This window comes from Scylla paramamosain, unplaced genomic scaffold (genome assembly GCF_035594125.1).
Source record: "Scylla paramamosain isolate STU-SP2022 unplaced genomic scaffold, ASM3559412v1 Contig4, whole genome shotgun sequence".
NCBI lineage: Eukaryota > Metazoa > Arthropoda > Malacostraca > Decapoda > Portunidae > Scylla > Scylla paramamosain.
The window spans coordinates 376,360-400,816 of NW_026973669.1; the positions used below are offsets into that span (position 1 = coordinate 376,360).

The following is a 24,457-nucleotide window of genomic DNA, read 5'->3' on the forward strand; positions in this document are numbered from 1 at the left end:
GCCGGAAGTAATATTAAAATTATACTTGGCGCTGGTCAGACCTCATCTAGACTACGCTGTGCAGTTCTGGTCCCCACATTACAGGAAAGATATAGATCTATTAGAATCAGTACAGAGGAGAATGACTAAAAGGATACAGGGGATGAGGAGTATTCCTTACGAAGCGAGGTTGAAGCGGTTAAATTTACATTCTCTAGAGAGACGTAGGTTAAGAGGGGACCTGATAGAAGTCTTTAAGTGGTATAAGGGTTATAACAAGGGAGATGTAAGCAAAATTCTTAGGATCAGCAACCAGGGTAGAACAAGAAATAACGGGTTCAAGCTTGAAAAATTTAGGTTTAGGAAGGAGATAGGAAAAAATTGGTTCTCAAATAGAGTGGTAGATGAGTGGAACGGACTCAGTAATCATGTAGTTAGTGCTAGGACACTAGAGAGCTTTAAGAGAAGATTAGACAAGTTTATGGATGGGGATAACAGATGGAAATAGGTAGGAGTGTTTCATACAGGGTCTGCCACGTGTAAGCCTGGTCGCTTCTTGCAGCTTCCCTTATTTCTTATGTATGTTCTTATGTTCAGTGTCAAAATCTTTCAAGATCTAACTCCCCTCATGACTTCTGGCATCCAGATGGCACCACTGCTATCACATCTATCTCTAAAGCTGAAGTCTTCGCTCAAACCTTTGCTAAAAACTCTACCTTGGATGATTCAGGGCTTGTTCCTCCCTCTCCTCCACCCTTTGACTACTTCATGCTACCTATTAAAATCATGTTTTCCATGCCCTCGCTGGCCTAAACCCTCGGAAAACTTATGAACTTGATTGGGTCCCTTCTATTGTTCTCCGAAACTGTGCCTCCGTGCTTGCAACTTACCTAGTCAAACTCTTTCAGCTCTGTCTGTCAACATCTACCTTTCCTTCTTGCTGGAAGTTTGCCTACATTCAGGCTGTTCCTAAAAAGGGTGATCGTTCTAATCCTTCAAACTACCGTCCTATTGCTTTGATTTCCTGTCTAAAATTTTTTAATCTATCCTCAACAGGAAGATTCTTAAGCAGGTATCATTTCACAATCTTCTATCTGATCGCCAGTATGGGTTCCGTCAAGGCCGCTGTACTGGTGATCTTCTGGCTTTCCTTACTGAGTGTTGGTCATCCTCTTTTACAGATTTTAGTGAAACTTTTTGCTGACATATGAAAAGCTTTTGATAGAGTCTGACACAAAGCTTTAATTTCCAAACTACCCTCCTACGGCTATCCTTCTCTCTGTAACTTCATCTCAAGTTTCCTTTCTGACAGTTCTATTGCTGCTGTGGTAGACGGTCACTGTTCTTCTCCTAAATGTATTAACAATGGTGTTCCTCAGGGTACTGTCCCGTCACCCACTCTCTTTTTCTTTTTCATCATTGACCTAAACCAAACTTCTTGTCCTATCCACTGTTATGCTAATGATACCTCCCTACACTTTTTCCACGTCTTTTCATAGACGTCTAACAATTCAGGAAGTAAACATTTCACATAGGGAAGCCACAGAACGCATGACTTCTGATATTTCTAAAATTTATGATTGGGACAGAGCAAACTTATTATTGTTCAATGTCTCAAAAACTCAATTCCTCCATCTATCAGTTCGGTACAACCTCCTAGACAACTATCCCCTCTTCATCAACTCGACACAACCTTCCAGACAACTATCCCCTCTTCTTCAATGACACTCTACTGTCTCCCTCTTCTACACTGAACATCCTCAGTCTGTCCTTTACTTATAATCTGAACTGGGAACTTCACATCTCATCTCTAGCTAAAACAGCTTCTATGAAGTTAGGTGTTCTGAGACGCCTCCGCCAGTTTTTCTCACCCCCCCCCCCACATGCTGCTAACTCTGTATAAGGGCCTTATCCGTCCATGTATGGGGTATGCTTCACATGTCTGGGGGGGTTCAACTCATACCGCTCTTCTAGACAGGGTGAAATCAAAAGCTTTTCATCAACTCCTCTCCTCTGACTGTGTTCAGCCTCTCTCTCACCGCCGCAATGTTGCATGTCCAGCTGTCTTCTACCGCTATTCTCATGCTAACTGCTCTTCTGATCTTGCTAACTGCATGCCTCCCCTCCTCCCTCGGCCTCGCTGCACAAGATTTTCTTCTTTCTCTCACCACTATTCTGTCCACCTTTCTAATGCAAGAGTTAACCAGTATTCTCAGTCATTCATCCCTTTCTCTGGTAAACTCTGGAACTCCCTGCCTGCTTCTGTATTTCCATCTTCCTGTGACTTGAATTTCTTCAAGACATTTATCCTTCAACTTTTGACTACCGCTTTGGACCCTTTTATGGGACTGGTATCTCAGTGGGCTTTTTTTTTTTATTGGATTTTTTTTCCCATTGGTCAGTGTCCCTCTTACATAAACACACACACACACACACACACACACACACACACACACACACACACACACACACACACACACACACAGACATACACACACACACACATACACACACACACACACACACACACACATCACACACACACACACACACACATCACACACACACACACACACACACACACACACACACACACACATACACACACACACACATACACACACACACACACACACACACACACATCACACACACACACACACACACACACACACACACACACACACACACACACACACACACACACACACACACACACACACACACACACACACACACACACACGCACACACACACACACACACACATCATTACGTTTCATAGAGTGTATAGTGTGTCTAGTCACAAAGTACGTTGTTAGAACCAACATGTACGAGAGACAAAAAGAGAGAGAGAGAGAGAGAGAGAGAGAGAGAGAGAGAGAGAGAGAGAGAGAGAGAGAGAGAGAGAGGGGGGGGGGGGGGAAGGGGGATAAGACCTCTCCTATTACCTTACCTGCTAATTACAGAAAGGTACGGGTGGGGTCAATTTTTGGGGGTATCGCCAGGTTAGGTGACAACAGGTGTACTAGTACTACTACTATTTCCACTATTTCTCTTTTACTTTCACTGTTACTTCCACTAGTACTACTACTGTTGCTGCTATTGCTGTTGCTGCTTCTACTCCGTTACAGCTGCTGCTGCCACTACTACTACTACTACTACTACTACTACTGCCGAATACTGAGCAGATGTTTAGAGCGGAAGAGGATGAGAAGCTGACAGATATTACCATAACTGAGATAGTGGAACAGGAAATAGATAGGCTAAAAAGTTCAAGACACAGGACAAGATGAAATACATCCCAGAGTACTTGTGAAATGCAAAGAGGTTATCAGTCAGCCGTTGGTTTCTGTCTTTAGGAAATCACTTGAGTCAGGTGAGGTACCAGTAATGTGGAGGCAGGCGAATGTAGCACCCATCTTTAAGAAAGGAGATAAAACTTTAGCGTCTAATTATAAACCTGTCAGCTTAACTTATGTTGTAGGTAGAATAATGGAGTCAGTAATAGGGAGCATTTTGACAAACATAACTTGACAAATCAATTACAGCATGGCTTCACGAAGTTAAGGTTTTACAGTAAAGTTTACGAGGCAGCAGATAATGGTGATAGTTATGACATCATATATCTGGACTTTAGTAAAGCGTTTGACAAGGTACCCCATCAGAGGTTCCTGAGAAAGGTTAGGGAGCACAGGATAGATGGGAAGGTGTTACACTGGATAAAGTCATGGCTAAGCGACAGGCGACAGAGATTTGTAATAAACGGCTCTAAATCCGAATGGGGTCAAGTAATTAGTGAGGTGCCACAGGGATCAGTATTAGGTCTATTGTTGTTTTTAATATATATCAATGATTTAGATATTAGAATTAGTAGTGATGTTAGTAAATCTGCGGATAACACGAAGATAGATTAATTAGGTCAGAATCGGATGCCATCACCTTGCAAATTTGGATAGGATGAATGAATGGACAGACAGATGGCAAATGCTGTTAATAACTACAAATGTAAAGTACTTATCTTAGATAGAGGAAACTCACACAGTAGATACACGATAAACGAAACTCTGGTAGGTTCAGAGTACGAAAAAGATTTAGGAGTTATAGTTGGCTCTGAACTCCATCTAGGAAAGCAATGCACAGAGGACAGAAACAGGGCAAATAGGGTATTAGGATTAATTTTTAGAAGTATTAAGAGTAGAAGGCTTGAAGTAATATTAAAGTTATATTTGGCGCTGTTCAAACCTCATCTAGACTCTGCTGTGCATGTGCAGTTCTGGTGCCCATATTACAGGAAGGGTGTAGGTCTACTAGAATCAGTGCAAGGGAGAATGAATAAAAGGATACAGGGGATGAGGAGTATTCCTTATTAAATACACATGACGTACATTGCAGTTTTACATAATATGTGCCTGGTATCTGTAATAGCTGAGTAAACTTATATCTATTTGGGTTGCTTCTATAGTACAAAGGTAAATAACGGTTCCTCAATTTTGTAATGTCTTAATTATTATATTTTATCAACACATGGTACTCATCTACTACGCTGCTGCTATACATGTTACAAAAAAAAATTATTTTGGTGTTCTATTCTACCTACCTGTTACAATTGGTTATCTGTGATTACTGGTTCTTAACTTAGTCAAATTGATCCTATGATGCTTTGATAATATTATCAAGTATTTTTTTCAAGAATAAAACTATCTTTTTAAGAGGCATAAGTTTAACATGATGATTTATTATTCAGCATTGTCTGCCATTCAGTGACCCATTGATCCTTAACATTTCTCTCAAAAGCAAGTTTCAACCAAAGATGGTTATTAATTTCTTGACACGACCTTATCCCTGACATAACTGAGTGATTCAACAACGTTCTTATATAGTCCAACCAGGGTGATCTAAAAGTGTGTTTGTTATATAATCTCAAAAGACATTGATACATCACATAACAGTCTTGACCAATAATTAAGCATCCTGCACATGATATGAATACTGATTGGATATTAACCTAATTCACCATACTCAATAACATTACTACATGTGGTCTTACGAACATTTATGATATGTTTGAGGAATGTAACATGAACACTTTCTATATCCTTAATAGGTCTGTATCCCTATATCCTGCAACCATCAGTAATAATTGGTAACACCATTGCATCAAACACTTCTAATTGCAAGTCGATGGGGAGATTAAATTTTCGACATTTAACAATCAAACTACACATCGCTCTTCTACCTTGTTCACAAAGTTGTTCCTGACTTGTTTTAAAGTTACCAGTACAATTCATAACAACACCTAAGTTTTTATATTCATCAACAACATCAATATTTTGTCCTTTGAACTAAAAATTATAATTTTGTGTATTTTTTTTCGTTTGAGAATACAACAATTTGTCTTCCTACAGTTTATATCTAACTTCCATTAATCACAGTATTTTTCATAAGCCTTAAGTGAGTTACAAATCCCTGTTGCATTATTATCATATGACAGTGTCTTCTGCATACATCAATACAAACAATTTAAGCATATCATCAGTTCAGTCGTTGTCAATATTAACATAGTTATTTTCCAGCAAAAAATCTTCTATATCGTTTATATATAATGAAAATAAAAGCAGTGACAAATTTTCGGCCTACATCAGCATATCTTTGAAAATAATCTAAAAATACTTGATTAAGTACAACACAAGATTTTATATTTCTATACATGTTTTTAGTTATTCTAATAATTTTACCATTAATTCCTATTTTTAATAATTTATACCACAGACCAATCTCTCCACATAAGGTCAAAAGCTTTATTGTAATCAACAAAGACCAATTAGTCTTCTTCTTCTTAAAATGAAACAGATCAGTTAAGCTTTTCATCACAAACACATGATCAGTTGTCGATTACCCCTGCCTAAAACCTGCCTGCATTTCCATTACAATATGAGTGTTTTTATTGTCGTAAACAACTAACTCAGACAACTTAATAGGGTTATACCTCTGTAATTATTAACCTCTGCTACCTTCTTATAAATAGGGACTGATAAACAGGGACTGATTCTGGTCAGCCAATCTTCTGAGAGAGAGAGAGAGAGAGAGAGAGAGAGAGAGAGAGAGAGAGAGAGAGAGAGAGAGAGAGAGAGAGAGAGAGAGAGAGAGAGAGAGAGAGAGAGAGATGATTCTGGTCAGCCAATCTTCTGAGAGAGAGAGAGAGAGAGAGAGAGAGAGAGAGAGAGAGAGAGAGAGAGAGAGAGAGAGAGAGAGAGAGAGAGAGAGAGATCTCAGGACATTCATCGCGCAATATTATTGGCTGGTGTGTGTGTGTGTGTGTGTGTGTGTGTGTGTCAGGGTGTGCTGATACAACCTTAAGTCTAATCTGAACCGGGCACACACATTCAAGGCTGCTGCTCTTCATCCATCCCCCCTCACCACCTCTCTCGGTATATAAGGACACCGAAGAGACGACATCGACTCACTTCATCAGCTTCCTCATCGGCTTGCCAGTTTACCAGCGCTACGCGGCCACATACGCACCCACACACACACACACACACACACATTCACCAAGGTAACCCATTAGGCGAGCTTTGGAATTATAAAGGTATTGATCTGTCTAACCCAGTGTTCTTCAAACATTATTATTATTATTATTATTATTATTATTATTATTATTATTATTATTATTATTATTATTATTATTAATATTATTATTATTATTATTATTGTTGTTATATATATATATATATATATATATATATATATATATATATATATATATATATATATATATATATATATATATATATATATATATATATATATATATATATATATATATGACGATCTGGTTTTATTTTGTTACTACCTTCACGGCACTGTATGTCCATTCTATTGCTTCTTTCTCCTTTCAATATGAAAACTAATTCCCCTCACACACACACACACACACACACACACACACACACACACACACACACACACACACACACACACACACACACACACACACACACACACACACACACACACACTCATCAACTCTCCTCTAACTGACTGTCTTCAGCCCCTCTCACCGCCGCAATGTTGCATATCTAGCTGTCTTCTACCGCTATTTTCATGCCAACTGCTCTTCTGATCTTGCTAACTGCATGCCTCCCCTCCTTCCACGGCCTCGCTGCACAAGACTTTCTTCTTTCTCTCACCCTATTCTGTCCGCCTCTCTAACGCAAAAGTTAACCAGTATTCTCAATCATTCATCCCTTTCTCTGGTAAACTCTGGAACTCCCTGTCTGCTTCTGTATTTCCACCTTCCTATGACTTGAATTCCTTCAAGAGGGAGGTTTCAAGACACTTATCCACCAATTTTTGATCACTGCTTTGACCCTTTTATGGGACTGGCATTTCAGTGGGCATTTTTTTTATTAGATTTTTGTTGCCCTTGGCCAGTATCCTTCCTACATAAAAAAAAATAAAAAATACACACACACACACACACACACTCTGTTACACTTCACTTGCTGTCTATACTATATTTGTCACCGATATGACGACCCAATGAGCAAGAGCTCGCGACTCTGTGCAGCGTCCCTAGCTGTACCTTGAAGAATCCTGGTGTAATCCTAAGAGAGGATAGCTGAGAGTTAGTAAGAAAAAGCTGAGGAGGTCCGGGTGTCACAGTGGCCCTGTGTCGTAAGATTATTTCATCCACCAAACATTCCAAAGCCAGAGACTAAGGGCTTGCGCTGCTGTACCTTATATTTCTAACTTCACTTAACTTGTCTCTAAATATCGTAATACTAAAAACCTTTTAATTGAAGTATAATTAAATGCAGTATTTCATCACCTTTCAAGAGTAATACCTTTGTGTTTACATACAAAATTTCAGATATCTTTGTAAATATGTATATTGCATAATATTCCTGCGTCCGAACCACACTGGCCCTACATAATGCCTCAGCTGTGTCGTCTATGGTGCGATGCTAGTACTACTGATAGTACTTTGCCTTTGTTAATACGTTATTTCATTTTCTTATACATACACATTCCAGTCCTGCAAGGTTGTAAATGTGTGTACTCTGTGCTGAAACAGTCAGCCATGTTAACAAACTTTCGTGAGTCTTGAGTCCCGGAGCTTTGAGTGCCGCATTCATTGTCATTGTGCCGCACAGAAGTGTCTCAAGCTAGTAAACTTTCAAGTGAAATGGTAATAACTCAAGGAAGCTACTGATAAGTTGCTTCTCATCCTGAACACCTTAGCACTTGTTGTATACAGACGCTGTGCTTGAGTGGCTTAAACCCTTTCACATTGTCCTGTCATCATAAACCACTTTGAAACGTTCGTTTTCGTTCTAAAACCACTTCTAAATATCATATTGTTTAAAAACTGATACATCATTCTTTTATTTTCTACATTTTTCCTTGTAGGTGCTTTTAATGAATTCTACAGTACCTTTAGTACTCTTTGTTGTTGCATATCACAGTGGAAGTGTTGCCATGCCCACGGGTTTATGGTTGAATGTCGTGTTATGCATTACGCATCGCTAGTGAGTACCTTCGTTTACAAATCAATAAGATTTCTGCCTATACAGTTGAAAGAAAAGTTTTTTGGATGTATTTAAAGTGTTAAAATCATATTTTTAGAATATTGTAATTAATATCTAGTGTTTATTTATCTATTTTTATTTATTTATTTATTTATTTATTTTATTTATCTTTTTAATTAGTTTTTTTTTTTTTTTTTTTTTTTTTTTTATAATATATTAACCATTTCTATGTGTTTTATAGCGGTATTTAGTATTTACATTCATCTTTTTTATGTTTTCGCACGTCACTAATCGGCAATCAGCAGAGCAGTAAGTCATCCGCGAAATCAAGGCCAGAGAGTGCGTCAAAAATATCACAACGAAAAATATCAACAGCAGACATAATGCAATACAGGCTGAGGGAGAAGGTGAAGGGGGCAGCAAGCACAAAATCGTTCGGTGCCTTGTCGGCAAAGGAACCATATTCCGACACTCTTCCGCGCCACACCTCATCTACATTCAAAATCCTCTGGTTGTGAAGTTTTACGGGTTTTTAAGGATGTGTTTACGACTCTAGTGTCAGATTAACAAAATTTGTATATTATTAACATGAGAAACACTCTGAGAACCCAGTTAACCATCTGTAACATTTGAAAATAGTCGTGGAGAGAGAACAAAATGTTTCTGAAGATATGAGAGAGAAGATCTGCATTACAGGTACAGGATATGGCAGAGGAGTTATCTGATTGACATACGAGAAAGAAATGTGAAAACAAACTAGAGATATTTTAAGTAGACGCCAAAAAAAACAAGAATTTGATATGATAGGGTTTTTTCTCTTTTTTCCTAATTGAGTTTCTGGCAAGCTGCACGATTTTCATTAAATATATATATATAGAGAGAGAGAGAGAGAGAGAGAGAGAGAGAGAGAGAGAGAGAGAGAGAGAGAGAGAGAGAGAGAGAGAGAGAGAGAGAACTTAAGTTTCAGCGGATGGTAGAGTAACGTACAGTGTTTAAAACTTGTCCTTTTATTGAAGCAAGTTAGGTTAGGTTAGGTTAGGTGCACTTTAAGTGGTATAAGGGTTATAACGAGGGAGTTGTAAGCAAAATTCTTAGGATCAGCAATCAGAATAAAACAAGAAGTAACGGGTTCAAACTTGAAAAATTTAGATTTAAGAAAGAGATACGAAGAAAGTGGTTCTCAAATAGAGTGATAGATGAATGGAACGGACTCAGTAATCATGTTGCTAGTGCTAAGCCATTAGAAAGCTTTAAGAGAAGATTAGACGAGTTTATGGATGGGGATGATTGGTGGAAATATGTGGGTATATTTCACACAGGGACTGCCACGTGTAAGACTGGTCGCTTCTTGCAGCTTCCCTTATTTCTTATGTTCTCATGTTCTTATTAACCGACCATCAGAAACGATCAGTCCTTCAGAGCACAAAATGTCTATATGCATAAGTCATTGAATCTCTCTCTCTCTCTCTCTCTCTCTCTCTCTCTCTCCCTCTCCCTCTCTCTCTCTCTCTCTCTCTCTCTCTCTCTCTCTCTCTCTCTCTTCTCTCTCTCTCTCTCTCTCTCTTCATTATGTTTAAAATATAAATTTCAGAGCACACTTCGCATTTCCCTCTTGTACTTTTACCTGCAGATCACAGAACGCAGTAATGCAGGTAGTCCCATAAATTCCATAGTTAGAACCATTGGATATGCAGAGTCTTAGAGAGAGAGAGAGAGAGAGAGAGAGAGAGAGAGAGAGAGAGTGTGTGTGTGTGTGTGTGTGTGTGTGTGTGTGTGTGTCCCTGTATTTTAATTTATGTTCTTCCATCTCTCCATCTTTCCACCTTCGCCTCCCAAGATGACCGACAAGACCTTGACGTACCAAATGAATCAGATGTGTTTCCAGCCTGGCCTTAAACCAAAGCAGGTGATAAGCTGCTACGACTCCTGGTCTGCTTCCTACGACGAGGTGAGTGCTGTTGGGGCAGAAAGCGCACGGGTATGATGTGTGGGTCGACGGGTTGGACTTGGGTGTTTAGTTTGTTTTCACGAATTTGTTGTAATGTTTATTATAGTTCTAGCGGGACAAGTTTCAATGTAGGGATTTTTTTTTATTTATTGATTTTTTTATTACTTTTATTTATTCATTCATTTATTTTAACTAATATTATTATTATTATTATTATTATTATTATTATTATTATTATTATTATTATTATGATTATTATTATTATTATTATTATTATTATTGTTATTATTATTATTATTATTATCTATTTTTTTTTTTTTTTCATTTTTGTTTGTTTTGTGGGTACTTGGTGGTGTTTTATCGTATTGCATGTTTTACCGTTATTTTATGGTACTCACTGTAGTTTGCAAAGTTTTTTTGTTGCTGTTATTCATTCATATTGAAGTACATGTAAAGGCTTCGTATTTTTATTTCTTATTATTATTTTTTTTCTTGTTTACTTACCTCCTCTGAAAAAAAAAAAAAAAAAAAAAATATATATATATATATATATATATATATATATATATATATATATATATATATATATATATATATATATATATATATATATATATAAAGTAATTTTATTTAGACAATTGATAGGTATGCTTTAATTTTGTGTTACTTTCTTATTGTTCATGTGCAGTTAGTCGTGTAAATTGCAGTATGTAATAAATTTTGTCAATAAACTTAACTACTTTGGTGAGAAGTAAGTCTTCGCAGCTTTGTTCTTTCATCAGTAATATGTACAAAACCTATAGAAGCTTGCAGCGCAGAGTCTGGGGTGAATCAGACATCTCTGGTGATACGCCAAAACATTAATCTACTTTCCTGACTCCACACTGCTGACATATTTTATGCAGTACCATATTGGTTATCTCTTATCTCTTATCACTTATCAACGCCGTGTATCTTGTAATATTGATATATTATCATCTACTGTGCATGTAAAATATCGATAACTTGTCTACTGGAAGCACGATACATCTCTGGGAATGACATGTAGCTACAGAAAGTCACCTGTGACCTCTTAGTGACCGTGGATGCTTCTGTAACTCATCACCTTCGCATAATCACGCCACACACCACGATCTCGGCAGGTTTCCGGCAGTATCAGTGGTAGTAGGCGCCGCATGCAACATTAGCTAGATCTTGTTGTAAGACTGATGTGCTAAAACACCCTATAAACGATCTCACAAAACTAGTATCTCTTGCAATAGTTTGTCAGCTGTGGATGGTCGCCTGCCAGTGAAGGTGGTGTCTGTGCGGGTCAAGGCAGGTGCTGTAGCTGCAGGTCGGTGTATCGCGGCAGGAGTGCTGCGCTGGCGCAAACTGTGTTGATTACGTGCTTAACCTTGCTATTTACCTCTAGTCTGCATAACTTGTTGTTGCTATCAGTAAATTCATTATCACACAGAACACTGTTGTTTGACGGGAATAACACCTCCTTATATATAACGCCAGTTCATCAATAGATAGAATCACTAGGATGTGCTTTATGTAGGCCTAGCAGTAATGGTGGTGAAGGAGGAAGATGTGATCCCTGTGGTGATGTCAGTGGAGAAATAAGAAAATGTATACAAAGATAGATATGAACAGATTGATGTACAGATATAAAAACAGATATATGCATAAACATATATTCCTAGATCTAAAAATAATTTGTTTTTTATTTATTTTTTTTTCTCTTCACTTCTGTACCTTCTCATCTCAAACTATCATATCACCCGAATTTCTCTTCCATCACATCGTTCTTCTCTACTTACTTATTTACTTTCTCTAAATCTTCACCCTCTCGACCTTGTTGATTCTTCCTCCTCCCCATCTCGTTCTTACATTCCCTCCGCCACTCCTCACCCTCTTCTCCATCTTCTATAGATGATGGTCGATGGGACTTATAATGGACCAAAAATGGCTCTCGAAGAAGTCCTAGATCATGTCCCTGTCCACCTGCGGTCCACTTGTCGTGTCCTGGATGTGGCGGCGGGCACGGGACAGTTGGGCACGATGCTGGCCAGCACAGGCTTTAGGTAAGAGATGTGAAGGTGTGGAGGTGATGAGTAAATGTTTCTCTCTCTTGTTCTTAATCGTAAATATTTGTATATTAACGAGGTATGGAGGAATGGAAGTTGTTAGTTGTATGTCTTTCTTTGTCTGTTTATCTGTCTGTCTGGCTTCACGTAAAAGATGTGATGTGGAGTAAACAAATGTCACCCTCTGTGTTGTCAGTAGTGAGTGAGATGGTTCACGAGATGGTGAGTGTTAGTGACACTGTCTATTTCTTTTTGTCAGTCTGCCTGTTTGTCCGTCTTCCTGTCTGCTTGGCTGGCTGCTCGTCTATTTATATGTCTGTCTAGATGGCTGACTGGCTGTCTTTCTGTTTGCCCATCTGTCTGTCTGTCTGCTTGGTTGTCTGCCTGCCCGTTTGTCCGTACGTCTGTCTAGATCTCTCTCTCTCTCTCTCTCTCTCTCTCTCTCTCTCTCTCTCTCTCTCTCTCTCTCTCTCTCTCTCTCTCTCTCTCTCTCTGCTTCTCAAAAGCTATGTATACGTGTCAGACACTAAAAATAATTCGCCGTTTTACTGTTCAATTTCTTAGAGGGATCAGTTACTCGAGTATATTGTCTGAGTTCCATCGAAGGATCTCGGAGGTGCAGGCTGAGTTTCGTGAGAGGATCTCAGACCTGCAGGCTGAGTTCTATGAGAGGATCTCAGCACCTGTGGGAGGGTCGTGCCCCACCGTCACCTTACCTAGTAAGGCGACGTAGGAGCAGTGGTCGGTTGTGTGCAGGGGAGCCAAGAGGGTGAAGGTGCTCAGGGCACCTTCCGTGGAGACGAAGAATCCCTTCAATGTACTGGAGGAGGGGAAGGAGAAGGAGGTGGACAGGGCTGGAGGAGGCAAGAAGGAGGGGGCAGATGCAGTTACCCTGCCCCAAGGTAGAGTGCTTGTGTTTGGTGATAGTCAGGTTAGGCACTTAGATAGTGCGTTCTGTGCTAGGGATAGGAAGCGTAGGTCGAGGGTGTGTTTGCCGGGGGCCGGGATAGGGAAGGTAGCTGATAGGCTAGACACGTGCTTGGAAAAAGATGGGACCAAGCCCATTGTTTTTCTCAGTGCGGGACGGAATGACCTTGGTAAGGTCAGGAGTGAGGAGCTTATCAGGAGGTTTCGACAGGCTTTGGACAGGATTAGGGAGAAGGGAGGGATCCCCGTGGTATGTGGTGTCTTGCCGAGGAGGGGAGTTGGTGCTGAGTGGCTGTCCAGGGCTATTACAGTGAATCGCAGGCTCGCGAATCATTGTAGGAGTAATGGATGGACGTTCATCGACAACTGGGACCTTTTCTATGGCAGGGACACCTTGTACGCCAGGGATGGAGTGCATTTGTCACGCCAGGGTGTTCGTGTTTTGGCCGAAACACTCGAGCGGGAGGTTACTGCACTCCAGCACTTTTTTCGTTAGTCGGGAGGGAAGAAGGGGTAGTGAGGAGAAGGCAAGGGGCAAATTAGTTAAATCTAGAAAGGAAGCTAGCTTAGGGATGGTGAGAAATAGCTTAAGTGTTTACTACACAAATTGTAGAAGTATTCTGAATAAAATAGACTTGCTTAGAGGAATAGCGAGTGTAGAGAAATTTGATATCATTGCTTTAACTGAAACTTGGTTAGATATGTCAGGAAAAGTATTTAATCCAGAGGTTAAGATAGATGGGTATACAATGTTCTATAAAGATAGAGAAAACAGGAGAGGAGGAGGTGTCGCGTTATACGTTAGGGACACATTACAGTGCTGTATGAACAATAGAATTAAAACAGATAACAAAGCAGAGTCGATATGGGTAGATATTAAGGAAGGATCGCAGTCAGTAGTACTAGGGGTAGTTTACAGACCACCGACCAGTACAGAGGAAATTAACACCTCACTGTGGCAGGAATTAAATAGAGCAGGCAGGTACAGTCAGGTATGTGTGGTAGGAGATTTTAATTTTAGGAATATCGACTGGAGTCTGATTGTGGGTAACAAGGAAGCAGAGGAATTCCTTAAGGTAATTCAGGATAATTTTTTAAAACAGGTAGTCGTAGAACCCACAAGGGGGAATAATATTCTAGATTTAATTCTTACTAACAGGGAGGAAGCAGTCACGCAGGTAGAGGTTGGAGGACAGCTAGGTAACAGTGACCATAGGGAAATTAGGTACAATCTAGAATGGGAAGAAACTGTTAGAAATAAAAACACTAGTAAAATACCTGACTTTAGGAGAGCAGATTTTGAAGAATTAAAAAGGTACCTCCAAGGAGTGGACTGGCAAAGGATGCAGGGTGAGGTCAGGTCAGGGACGGAGTTCAGAGAGATAAGGCAGGATGAGGGAGGTGAGGTGAGGCTCCAGAAGGGAGGAGGAAAGAGGAAGGAGGGAGACAGGTTTGAGTATGTTGGAATGTCAGGTCATGCTGAAATGAGAGAGGTAAGGTCGAGGCGAGTTGATGAGGGAGGGGAGAGGATGGTAGGGAACGAGATGAGGGGTTTAGGTGAAGTAAATGTAGATGAATTGTATAAATATTTCGTAGATAAAGTTCATACAGGTCAATTAGCAAATATCCCGTATAAAACAATAAGATCACAAAAAAATGACCCTAAATGGATGACTGCTAGGTTAAAGCATTATATAGGGCGTAAGAGAAGTATATATAAGAGATTAAAGGCAGGTGAGGAAGTTTTAAGGACACAGTATAATGAATTAGTTAGATCAGTCAGGAAGTTAACGAGGAAAGCTAAGGACAATTATGAATTAAAGGTAGCCAGCCAGGCGAAGACGGACCCCAAGGGATTTTATCAGGTATACAGGACGAAAAATAAGGATACTGTAGGTCCATTAAAGGCAGCAGATGGGGAGCTGGTTAGTTCTGGGGAGGAGATTAGTAAACTTCTGAATGATTATTTTTTAACTGTCTTCACTCAGGAAAACATGCAGGATATGCCAGATAGTGAACAGGTGTTTAGAGCAGATGAGTATGAGAAGCTGACGGATATTTCCATAACTAGGGAGATAGTGGAGCAGGAGATAGATAGGCTAAAAAAGTTCAAGTCACCAGGACCTGATGAAATATATCCCAGAGTACTGAAGGAATGTAAAAAGATTATTAGTGAGCCGTTAGTTTCTGTCTTTAGGAAATCACTGGAGTCGGGTGAGGTACCAGTAATGTGGAGGCAGGCTAATGTAGTACCCATCTTTAAGAAAGGGGATAAAACTTTAGCGTCTAATTATAGACCTGTCAGCTTAACTTCAGTTGTAGGTAAAATGTTAGAGTCAATAATAGCCAGGAACATTAGGGAACATTTAGACAAACATAACTTGATAAATCAGTCACAGCATGGCTTCACGAAGGGGAAGTCTTGCCTGACAAACTTGTTAAGTTTTTACAGTAAGGTGTACGAGGCAGTAGATAATGGTGATAGTTATGATATCTTATATCTGGACTTTAGTAAAGCATTCGACAAGGTGCCCCATCAAAGGCTCCTGAGAAAGGTTAGGGCGCACGGGATAGATGGGAAGGTGTTAGGTTGGATAGGGTCATGGCTTGGTAGCAGGCGACAGAGAGTGCTAATAAACGGCTCGAAATCCGAGTGGGGTCATGTCATTAGTGGGGTGCCACAGGGATCAGTATTAGGGCCATTATTATTTCTAATATATATCAATGACTTGGATAGTGGAATTAGTAGCGATGTTAGTAAATTTGCGGATGACACAAAGATAGGTAGATTAATTAGGTCAGAAGCGGATGCCATCGCCTTGCAGACAGACTTAGATAGAATGAATGATTGGACGGATAGATGGCAAATGCAATTTAATATCAATAAATGCAAAGTGCTTAGCGTAGGTAGAGGAAAACCCACACAATAGGTACACATTAAACACCCAAACTCTGGTAGGTACAGGGTACGAGAAAGATTTAGGAGTTATAGTTAGCTCTGAACTCCGTCTAGGGAAACAATGCATAGAAGCCAGAAACAAGGCAAATAGGGTACTAGGATTCATTTTTAGGAGTGTTAAAAGTAGAAGGCCGGAAGTAATATTAAAGTTATACTTGGCGCTGGTCAGACCTCATCTAGACTACGCTGTGCAGTTCTGGTCCCCACATTACAGGAAAGATATAGGTCTATTAGAATCAGTACAGAGGAGAATGACTAAAAGGATACAGGGGATGAGGAGTATTCCTTACGAAGCGAGGTTGAAGCGGTTAAATTTACATTCTCTAGAGAGACGTAGGTTAAGAGGAGACCTGATGGAAGTCTTTAAGTGGTATAATGGTTATAACAAGGGAGATGTAAGCAAAATTCTTAGGATCAGCAACCAGGGTAGAACAAGAAATAACGGGTTCAAGCTTGAAAAATTTAGGTTTAGGAAGGAGATAGGAAAAAATTGGTTCTCAAATAGAGTGGTAGATGAGTGGAACGGACTCAGTAATCATGTAGTTAGTGCCAGGACACTAGAGAGCTTTAAGAGAAGATTAGACAAGTTTATGGATGGGGATAACAGATGGAAATAGGTAGGAGTGTTTCATACAGGGACTGCCACGTGTAAGCCTGGTCGCTTCTTGCAGCTTCCCTTATTTCTTATGTTCTTATGTTCTTATGTTCTTATTGTTGACGATTATTTAAAGGCCTTGGTGACCATTACACGTAGAAAACAACAAATGGAATTCCAATGGAAGAAAGTCAGTATTGCACCAACGGTAAGACCAGAGCGTGATAAGAGAGGGCAGAGATATAAGACAGGTTGTCGATAAAGATGAGGACTCTTATCTCCTTCTTGAAATCATGATATAGTATTACATTAGTGTGCGCCAGTTTATGCGTGTGTGTGTGGAAGGGGATTATAATAATAATAGTAGTAGTAGTAGTAGTAGTAGTAGTAGTAGTAGTAGTAGTAGTAGTAGTAGTAGTAGTAGTAGTAGTAGGAAATTGTCCAACAAAAAAAAAAAAATAATAATAATTTCTTGAGCTGAAATGGAAGTCGTAACGTAATCTAAAGAATGTGTTACTACACATCAGCGGTGCAAGTCATCTAGTACTGGTGCTATGGGCTGCAGACTCCGAACCAGCTAACCCTCAGTGGCATTTGGCATAGATCTCCTCATGATACCTTTAATCACTTGTGACTGGCGTGAGATGACTGCTACGTGCTATAACTTTGTCTGATTGAGGGATAATATTCTGAAACAATTCCGCACCGAACCTCCACTACCTTCAAAAGGTTCAAATTGAAGAAACAAGTGTTTTTAAGGGTGTTTTTACGGTTTTAGTGACATTAACGAGATCTGTATATTATTAACAGGAGAAACACCCTTGAAAACCAGGCTAATCATCTCTGCAGCTTTAGAAATTAGTCATTGTGAGAGAAAAAGCGTTTCTGAATATGGGTTAGCGTCAAGTACAGGGCACAGTGGGTGTGTTTGTGGTGTTGGCAGTGCTTGGTGTGGCGCACTGCTTGGTGAAGCGAGGCGAGCTGTGCGTGTGCTTAACTTGAGGTGATGACTCTTCAAGTCACTGGCATCCTGTTCTTGGTGTTGAGCTGTACAGATAGTGTAGGGAACAGGGCTGAGTTACCTCCGTTTCAAACCTTTCTCTCTCTCTCTCTCTCTCTCTCTCTCTCTCTCTCTCTCTCTCTCTCTCTCTCTCTCTCTCTCTCTCTCTCTCTCTCTCTCTCTCTCTCTCTCTCACACACACACACACACACACACACACACACACACACACACACACACACACACACACACACACACACACACTGTAACACGGAGTGGTTGAAAGGATTTTTCGTTTATTTATTTATTTGACTTTATATATATATATATATATATATATATATATATATATATATATATATATATATATATATATATATATATATATATATATATATATATATATATATTTCTCTCTCTCTCTCTCTCTCTCTCTCTCTCTCTCTCTCTCTCTCTCTCTCTCTCTCTCTCTCTCTCTCTCTCTCTCTCTCTCTCTCTCTCTCTCTCTCTCTCTCTCTCTCTCTCTCTCTCTCTCTCTCTCTCTCTCTCTCTCTCTGTAGGTATCTAGAATGTTCCACGTCAAACTATGCCCGTGTATGTGTGTGTGTGTACGTCCGTGAGTGTGCGTGCATTCATATGTGTGTTTAGTTTAGGGTCCATAAACATTGTCTGGATGTGGCCGAGACATCCTGTGGCCGAGACATTATGCCCACAGCTGGCATCAGTGACGCACCACCATATCACATAACGCCATATGGCACCACAAGCTAAATCAGTCCATTAATCAATCAATCACATACCGCGTGCTTTCAGTGCCGGTGATGGGCGACACAAGTGTGCCTGTGTGGCGCAACAATGATAATACTCTTTGCTGAGGTAGCAAAGAAGATACAGTTGACCGAGTCGTACTTTAAAAACTGAGAGGCCGCTGATATCATATCTGGTTAAAGAAAACATTGTCAAGTGCGGTTGTCTAACATAGTGATACTGATAAGCACTGTCCTCTCTACCAATGTTAATCAAATGTCTTAAAAACATTACAACATAAAATAAAGCAAGAGGGCGCAAGAAGCCATCAGGCCTACACGTCGCAGTCGCTGTATGAAGCATACCTATCCCATCCATCTATCACTCTACATATTTGTGAACCAATTCCTTCCTGTCTCTCCTTTAAATCTAATTTCGCCAAGCTTGAACCCATTCTTTCTTATCCTTCTCTGATTACTAACCCTGAAAATTTTGCTTATGTTAGTCTTGTTATATCCCCAATACCACTTCAAGACCTCTTTAAGATCCCTTCTTAACTGACGCTGTTCTAGGGCATGTGTATTATTTAAAAGCTTCAATCTCCCTTCGTAATAAATACCTCTCATCCCTTGTATCTTTTTAGGCATTCTCCTTTTTATTGATTCTAATGGGACTATATTCTTCCTGTAATACGGAAACCAGAATTGCACAGCATAATATAGAGGAGGCATGGTTAATTAGTTACCCTCCTGGTAGCTCACATGGCTACCGCATGCTGTCACCTCACAAACTCCCAGCTTGTCATTGGTTAAGAAGTGAACCCAATGATTCTCGAGCAACGGCGGCTCCCTTCCCCCCACCAACCTTCCTTCCTTAATCCTAGCACATTTATCTTCTTCCCTCCTACCCACAGGCTTCTGGACGCTGTAGAGCCCTCCCTGGGAATGTTGAGAATACTACGGGAGAAGAATGTGTATAATACTCTTTATGATGTTTACATGGGGAATGACGACACCATGATTCCTTCAGGTGAGAGCCACAGACAGAGGCAAATATAGGTACATATATATAGTACAGTTAGACAAATAAGCATGATAGAGAGGGAAACAGACACACAGACATGTACACTCCAACAGAAAAACATAGAAACAGTTGGATACAGACCAAGAGGCAAAGACAGTCAGACACCTGAACAGAAACACACAGACACCGGAACTGTCTAGAGAGACAAAGGCACACATAAGTGGTTCAACATGCACAGACATAAATGGAGAAGAAACACATGCAGAAAACATAATTCGATAAAATTAGAGATATAAAGAGATAAATACGATTTGAGTTCCGAAAACATGGACATAAAATAAGAGATGGATTCAGAAAAAAAAATTACAAATATTTTAGTCAGAAAGAGACGGAAAAAGTAACATAGGCACAAAACCCGTATAAAGAGACTGTGGCCTATATCTGAAACGCTTGATCCTCTCTGCACAGCTGTTTTCAAAGGCCACAAAGATAACTGGCTGGATTCTCAAGAATTTGTTTCCCCTTTATAATAAAGGAATCTTGTTAATTTGCCACTAGAACCATAAATAAAAAATTAATAAATAAATAAACGCTTAAAGATCCGCGGCACTTCAATCAGAGCATTTTAAATGTAGCGGAGGTGCGGCGTAGATGCGTTTCACAATATGCTCCCGAGAGATGCAAAGAAAGAAGAAAATCGGAGACATAAATAATCACCTACACAGACACAGGTAGAGAGACATGGTGATCCTAATGTTCTTCCCTCACAACAGACACCTATGACGTAGTGGTAGTGGTGGGAGCGATGGGGGAGAATCATTTGCCTGTCACTAGTGTGGATGATATGATCTCCGTAACTAAACCAGGTGAGAAAGGAGTAGTAGTAGTAGTAGTAGTAGTAGTAGTAGTAGTAGTAGTAGTAGTAGTAGTGGTAGTAGTGGTAGTAGTAGTAGTAGCAGCAGCAGCAGCAGCAATAGTAGTAGTAGTAGTAGTAGTAGTAGTAGTAGTAGTAGTAGTAGTAGTAGTAGTAGTAGTAGTAAATAAACCAGGTGAGAAAGGAGTAGTAGTAGTAGTAGTAGTAGTAATAGTAGTAGTAATCGTTGCACCAGCAGTAGTAACTAAACCAGGTGAGAAATGAGTAGTAGCAGTAGTAGTAGTAGTAGTAGTAGTAGTAGTAGTAGTAGTAGTAGTAGTAGTAGTAGTAGGAGTAGTAGTCGTAGCAGCAGCAGTAGTAACAAAAAAAGTAATAGTTGGTACCCTCTTTTCTCCCGCAGGTGGCTTGGTGATAATAGTGATGAGAAAGGAAAACCTGGTGACTGTTGAGGCTTACAGAGACAAACTGCAGCCTCATATGGACGCTCTGGTAGAGAGAGGCTTCTGGAAGAGAGTAAGAGTCCGAGTCACATTTAAAGAGGGCATTCCACTCCTACTGCTCTCCTCAACTGAGTGGGGTCAAAAGCATTTCGTCTTATCAGCTCCTCTCTCACTGTCTTCAGCCTCTCTTTCTCTCTCATCGTATATTTGCTATCTTCTTAAGGCATTTTCAAGCAAACTGTTCTTTTGATCTTCCTACTCGTAACTGCATGCCTCCCCTCCTCCCACGGCCACGCTATTTTCTCTCACCCTTATTCTTTCCACCTTCGTGATGCAAGAGTTAACCACTACTCTCAGTCATTCATCCCTTTCACCTTCTTTTGACTTGAACCCTTTTAAGAGAGAGGTCTCAAGATTATCCTTCAACATTGGATAATTTTTCACCATTTTCTTTGAGTACTGGCACCTCAAAGAGAGAGAGAGAGAGGAGAGAGAGAGAGAGAGAGAGAGAGAGAGAGAGAGAGAGCATACTTTTTGGTTAGTGTATCTATCTACATCAGCCTATTTACCATTCTTCCATCGGTAATTAAAATAATGCATATTAGAGAAATAAAAACAAAATAAATTAGTGTCCATGAAAAACGTGAAAGTCTTCTGTTCTCAGTTGACTGTCTTAATACAAAGACACCATTTTTTTTTTTTTCCTGAGGATATTTCATAAAATTTAATGCCCTCTACAACGAGTGGCGTTGATCAGCCAATAATCAAAGGTTTCTCTCTCTCTCTCTCTCTCTCTCTCTCTCTCTCTCTCTCTCTCTCTCTCTCTCTCTCTCTCTCTCTCTCTCTCTCTCTCTCTCTCTCTCTCTCTCTCTCTCTCTCATCTATTCATCTATATGTCGATGTTGAATAGTAGGATAATGTTTTCATTCTCCTTTACTGGCTGCTATACCTTCAGACTTTATGAAGTGTACTGTGATGGAAGAGAGGAGCTAGGCGGAATACTTCACACTTAGATCACTGTATATTAACAATGCAATGCATTTGTTAATTCAGACTGTTTAAAAATATTGAACAATAAATGTTCGTGTTTTATGTATTTGAGCCCATATTACGGTGAGCATTTCTTCCTCAAGCCCCGCCCCACCCCCTTTTTTTATGTCTACCCTTCCAACTCTTTTTCTTTACAGGTAACCCACAAAGTGGTCCCATATTACTTCTGCGACAAGGACGGACTCGTACTTACCTACAAAGTGCTGTAACACACACACACACACACACACACACACACACACACACACACACACACATCGTCAGCATGGGAATCGTCAGTTTTCGGAAGCTTTGGCCAGACGGGCACCATACGCCGAAGTGATATTTATTGATGCTGGCGGTGTCGTGTAACATTTTGCAGGTGTGTGTGTGCTCTGAACTCTTTTAACCTGTTCAATTTAGAACAGGAGTCTGAAGCAAGAGTTCTGCTGAAATCGTGTTTACACCGATCATTCAAACAACTATACACGTGAAGCAAGACACAAAGCTATTAGGAACTGACTTTGCTTTGCAGGAAAAACAAAATGCGTGGGGGTAAAATGTGTAAGATTCTTACTCACAAAGTTTTTTTTTTTTTTTTTTCCTCTGTGAGGGAAAAAAAAATGTTCACCATCACGCTTATGACAAATGGCAAGCAAATAACATTGAGGATTTTTGTCGTCCTTCTTCAAAGTTATAAGTTTCCTTCCGTAGCGCAACAAAGCGTCAGTAAGAACCCCGAGCTGAAGCGTCATGGAGAAATTTATCTATTATTACTAATTTGCCCTAATAAGAGTTAATTAACGAAGAATATAACGAGTTATCAATACAACAAATAAATATGCTAATACTTGGTTATTAGGGAGCTTTAAAAGAAGATTAAATAAATTTATATGGATGGGATGATAGGTAGAAATAGGCAAGTTTCATGTAAGCACTGCTACGTGTAAACCTGATGGCTTCTTGCAGCTCTCTTTATTGTTCTCTTCTATGTTGTTATGACCAAAATACAACAGTCCCATTCCACTAAGAAGCAAGTCTTGGTAGTGCTGAACAAAACTCTTGAGACGAAGTGACAATAGTTACTTATATAATATATAGTATAGTATATAGTATAGTATAGTATATAGCATATAGTATGTAGTATATATATATAAGGTAGTCGATAGTACTTAGAGAATGACGATTATAGGTAGTACAGTGACGACATGTATGAGAAAGAAATGTACACTTTTTGATGTATGTGTGGTGTCAACAAACAAAGGCCCCGTCGTGGGCACCTTCTGCCTTTCATTTTGTTTGCTTCGCTTTCTTATTGTTATTTGTTTTAGATTTATTGTTATTTTTATTGGCATGTTGCTTCATTGATTTTTTTTTTTTTCAATGTAGATTTCGTTTATTCTTAATATTCTGTCGCATTTCCTAATTTAAAACATAATGTGTTTATTTTTTTATAATTAACCAGAATATATAATGTTTCGTTTGCAAAACAAACAAATAGAAAAAAAATAAATAAACGATGAAAAGAGAAAATATATTGATATATAAGTTCGTTTTTTTTTCTTTTGTATAACCTCTACAAACCAATGTACAAGAAGCTGTTTACATTTCACAGGGACATGGAACACTAATAGAGAGAATGAAAAGCGTTAGGTGTTTTCCTTATTATATTATTATTATTATTATTATTATTATTATTATTATTATTATTATTATTATTATTATTATTATTAATTATTATCACTGTTATTATTATTATTATTATTATTATTATTATTATTATTATTATTATTATTATTATTATTATTATCATTATTATTATTATTATTATTATTATTATTATCAACATCATCACACCATCATCAAACACTAAGCACGAAACAAACAGCCACACTGCAGTCTTGCGAGATGGACAAGAGAGCATAAGTTCAGCAGGTCAGGTTAGATCGGGTTGGGTAACGGCGTGGACGGTCAGTCGCCGATACGTGTTACTCATTTCCTGATGAGCACATCTAGTTCGTACTGCTACTGCTATTACTGTTATTTCCACTACTACTACTACTACCACTACTACTACTACTACTACTACTACTACTACTACTACTACTACTACTACTACACCTACTGCTGCTGCTGCTGCTGCTACTGCTCCTACTACTACTACTACTACTACTACTACTACTACTACTACTACTACTACTACTACTACTACTACTACTAATCTGCTACTACTAATAATGTTATTTCTACTACTACTACTTTCTACTACTACTACTTACATTTCCATTGCTGCTGCTACTACTACTACTACTACTACTACTACTACTA

General features: G+C 39.3%; 1 protein-coding gene across 2 annotated transcripts; it reads left to right on the forward strand.

Moving 5' to 3' along the window:
• The first annotated feature begins 6,378 nt into the window (after positions 1–6,378).
• LOC135096396 (methyltransferase-like protein 27) lies at positions 6,379–23,684 on the forward strand. 2 transcript variants are annotated; one of them, XM_063997866.1, is made up of 7 exons: positions 6,379–6,537; positions 10,350–10,460; positions 12,381–12,532; positions 19,677–19,792; positions 20,560–20,652; positions 21,061–21,173; positions 22,288–23,684. In XM_063997866.1, exons 2-7 carry the CDS (start codon positions 10,350–10,352, stop codon positions 22,357–22,359), a joined length of 657 nt encoding a protein of 218 aa, XP_063853936.1. In that variant the 5' UTR covers positions 6,379–6,537; the 3' UTR covers positions 22,360–23,684. The 2 variants fall into 2 exon arrangements, with proteins under 2 accessions (XP_063853936.1, XP_063853937.1); XM_063997867.1 differs by lacking the exon at positions 20,560–20,652.
• The last annotated feature ends 773 nt before the right edge of the window (positions 23,685–24,457 follow it).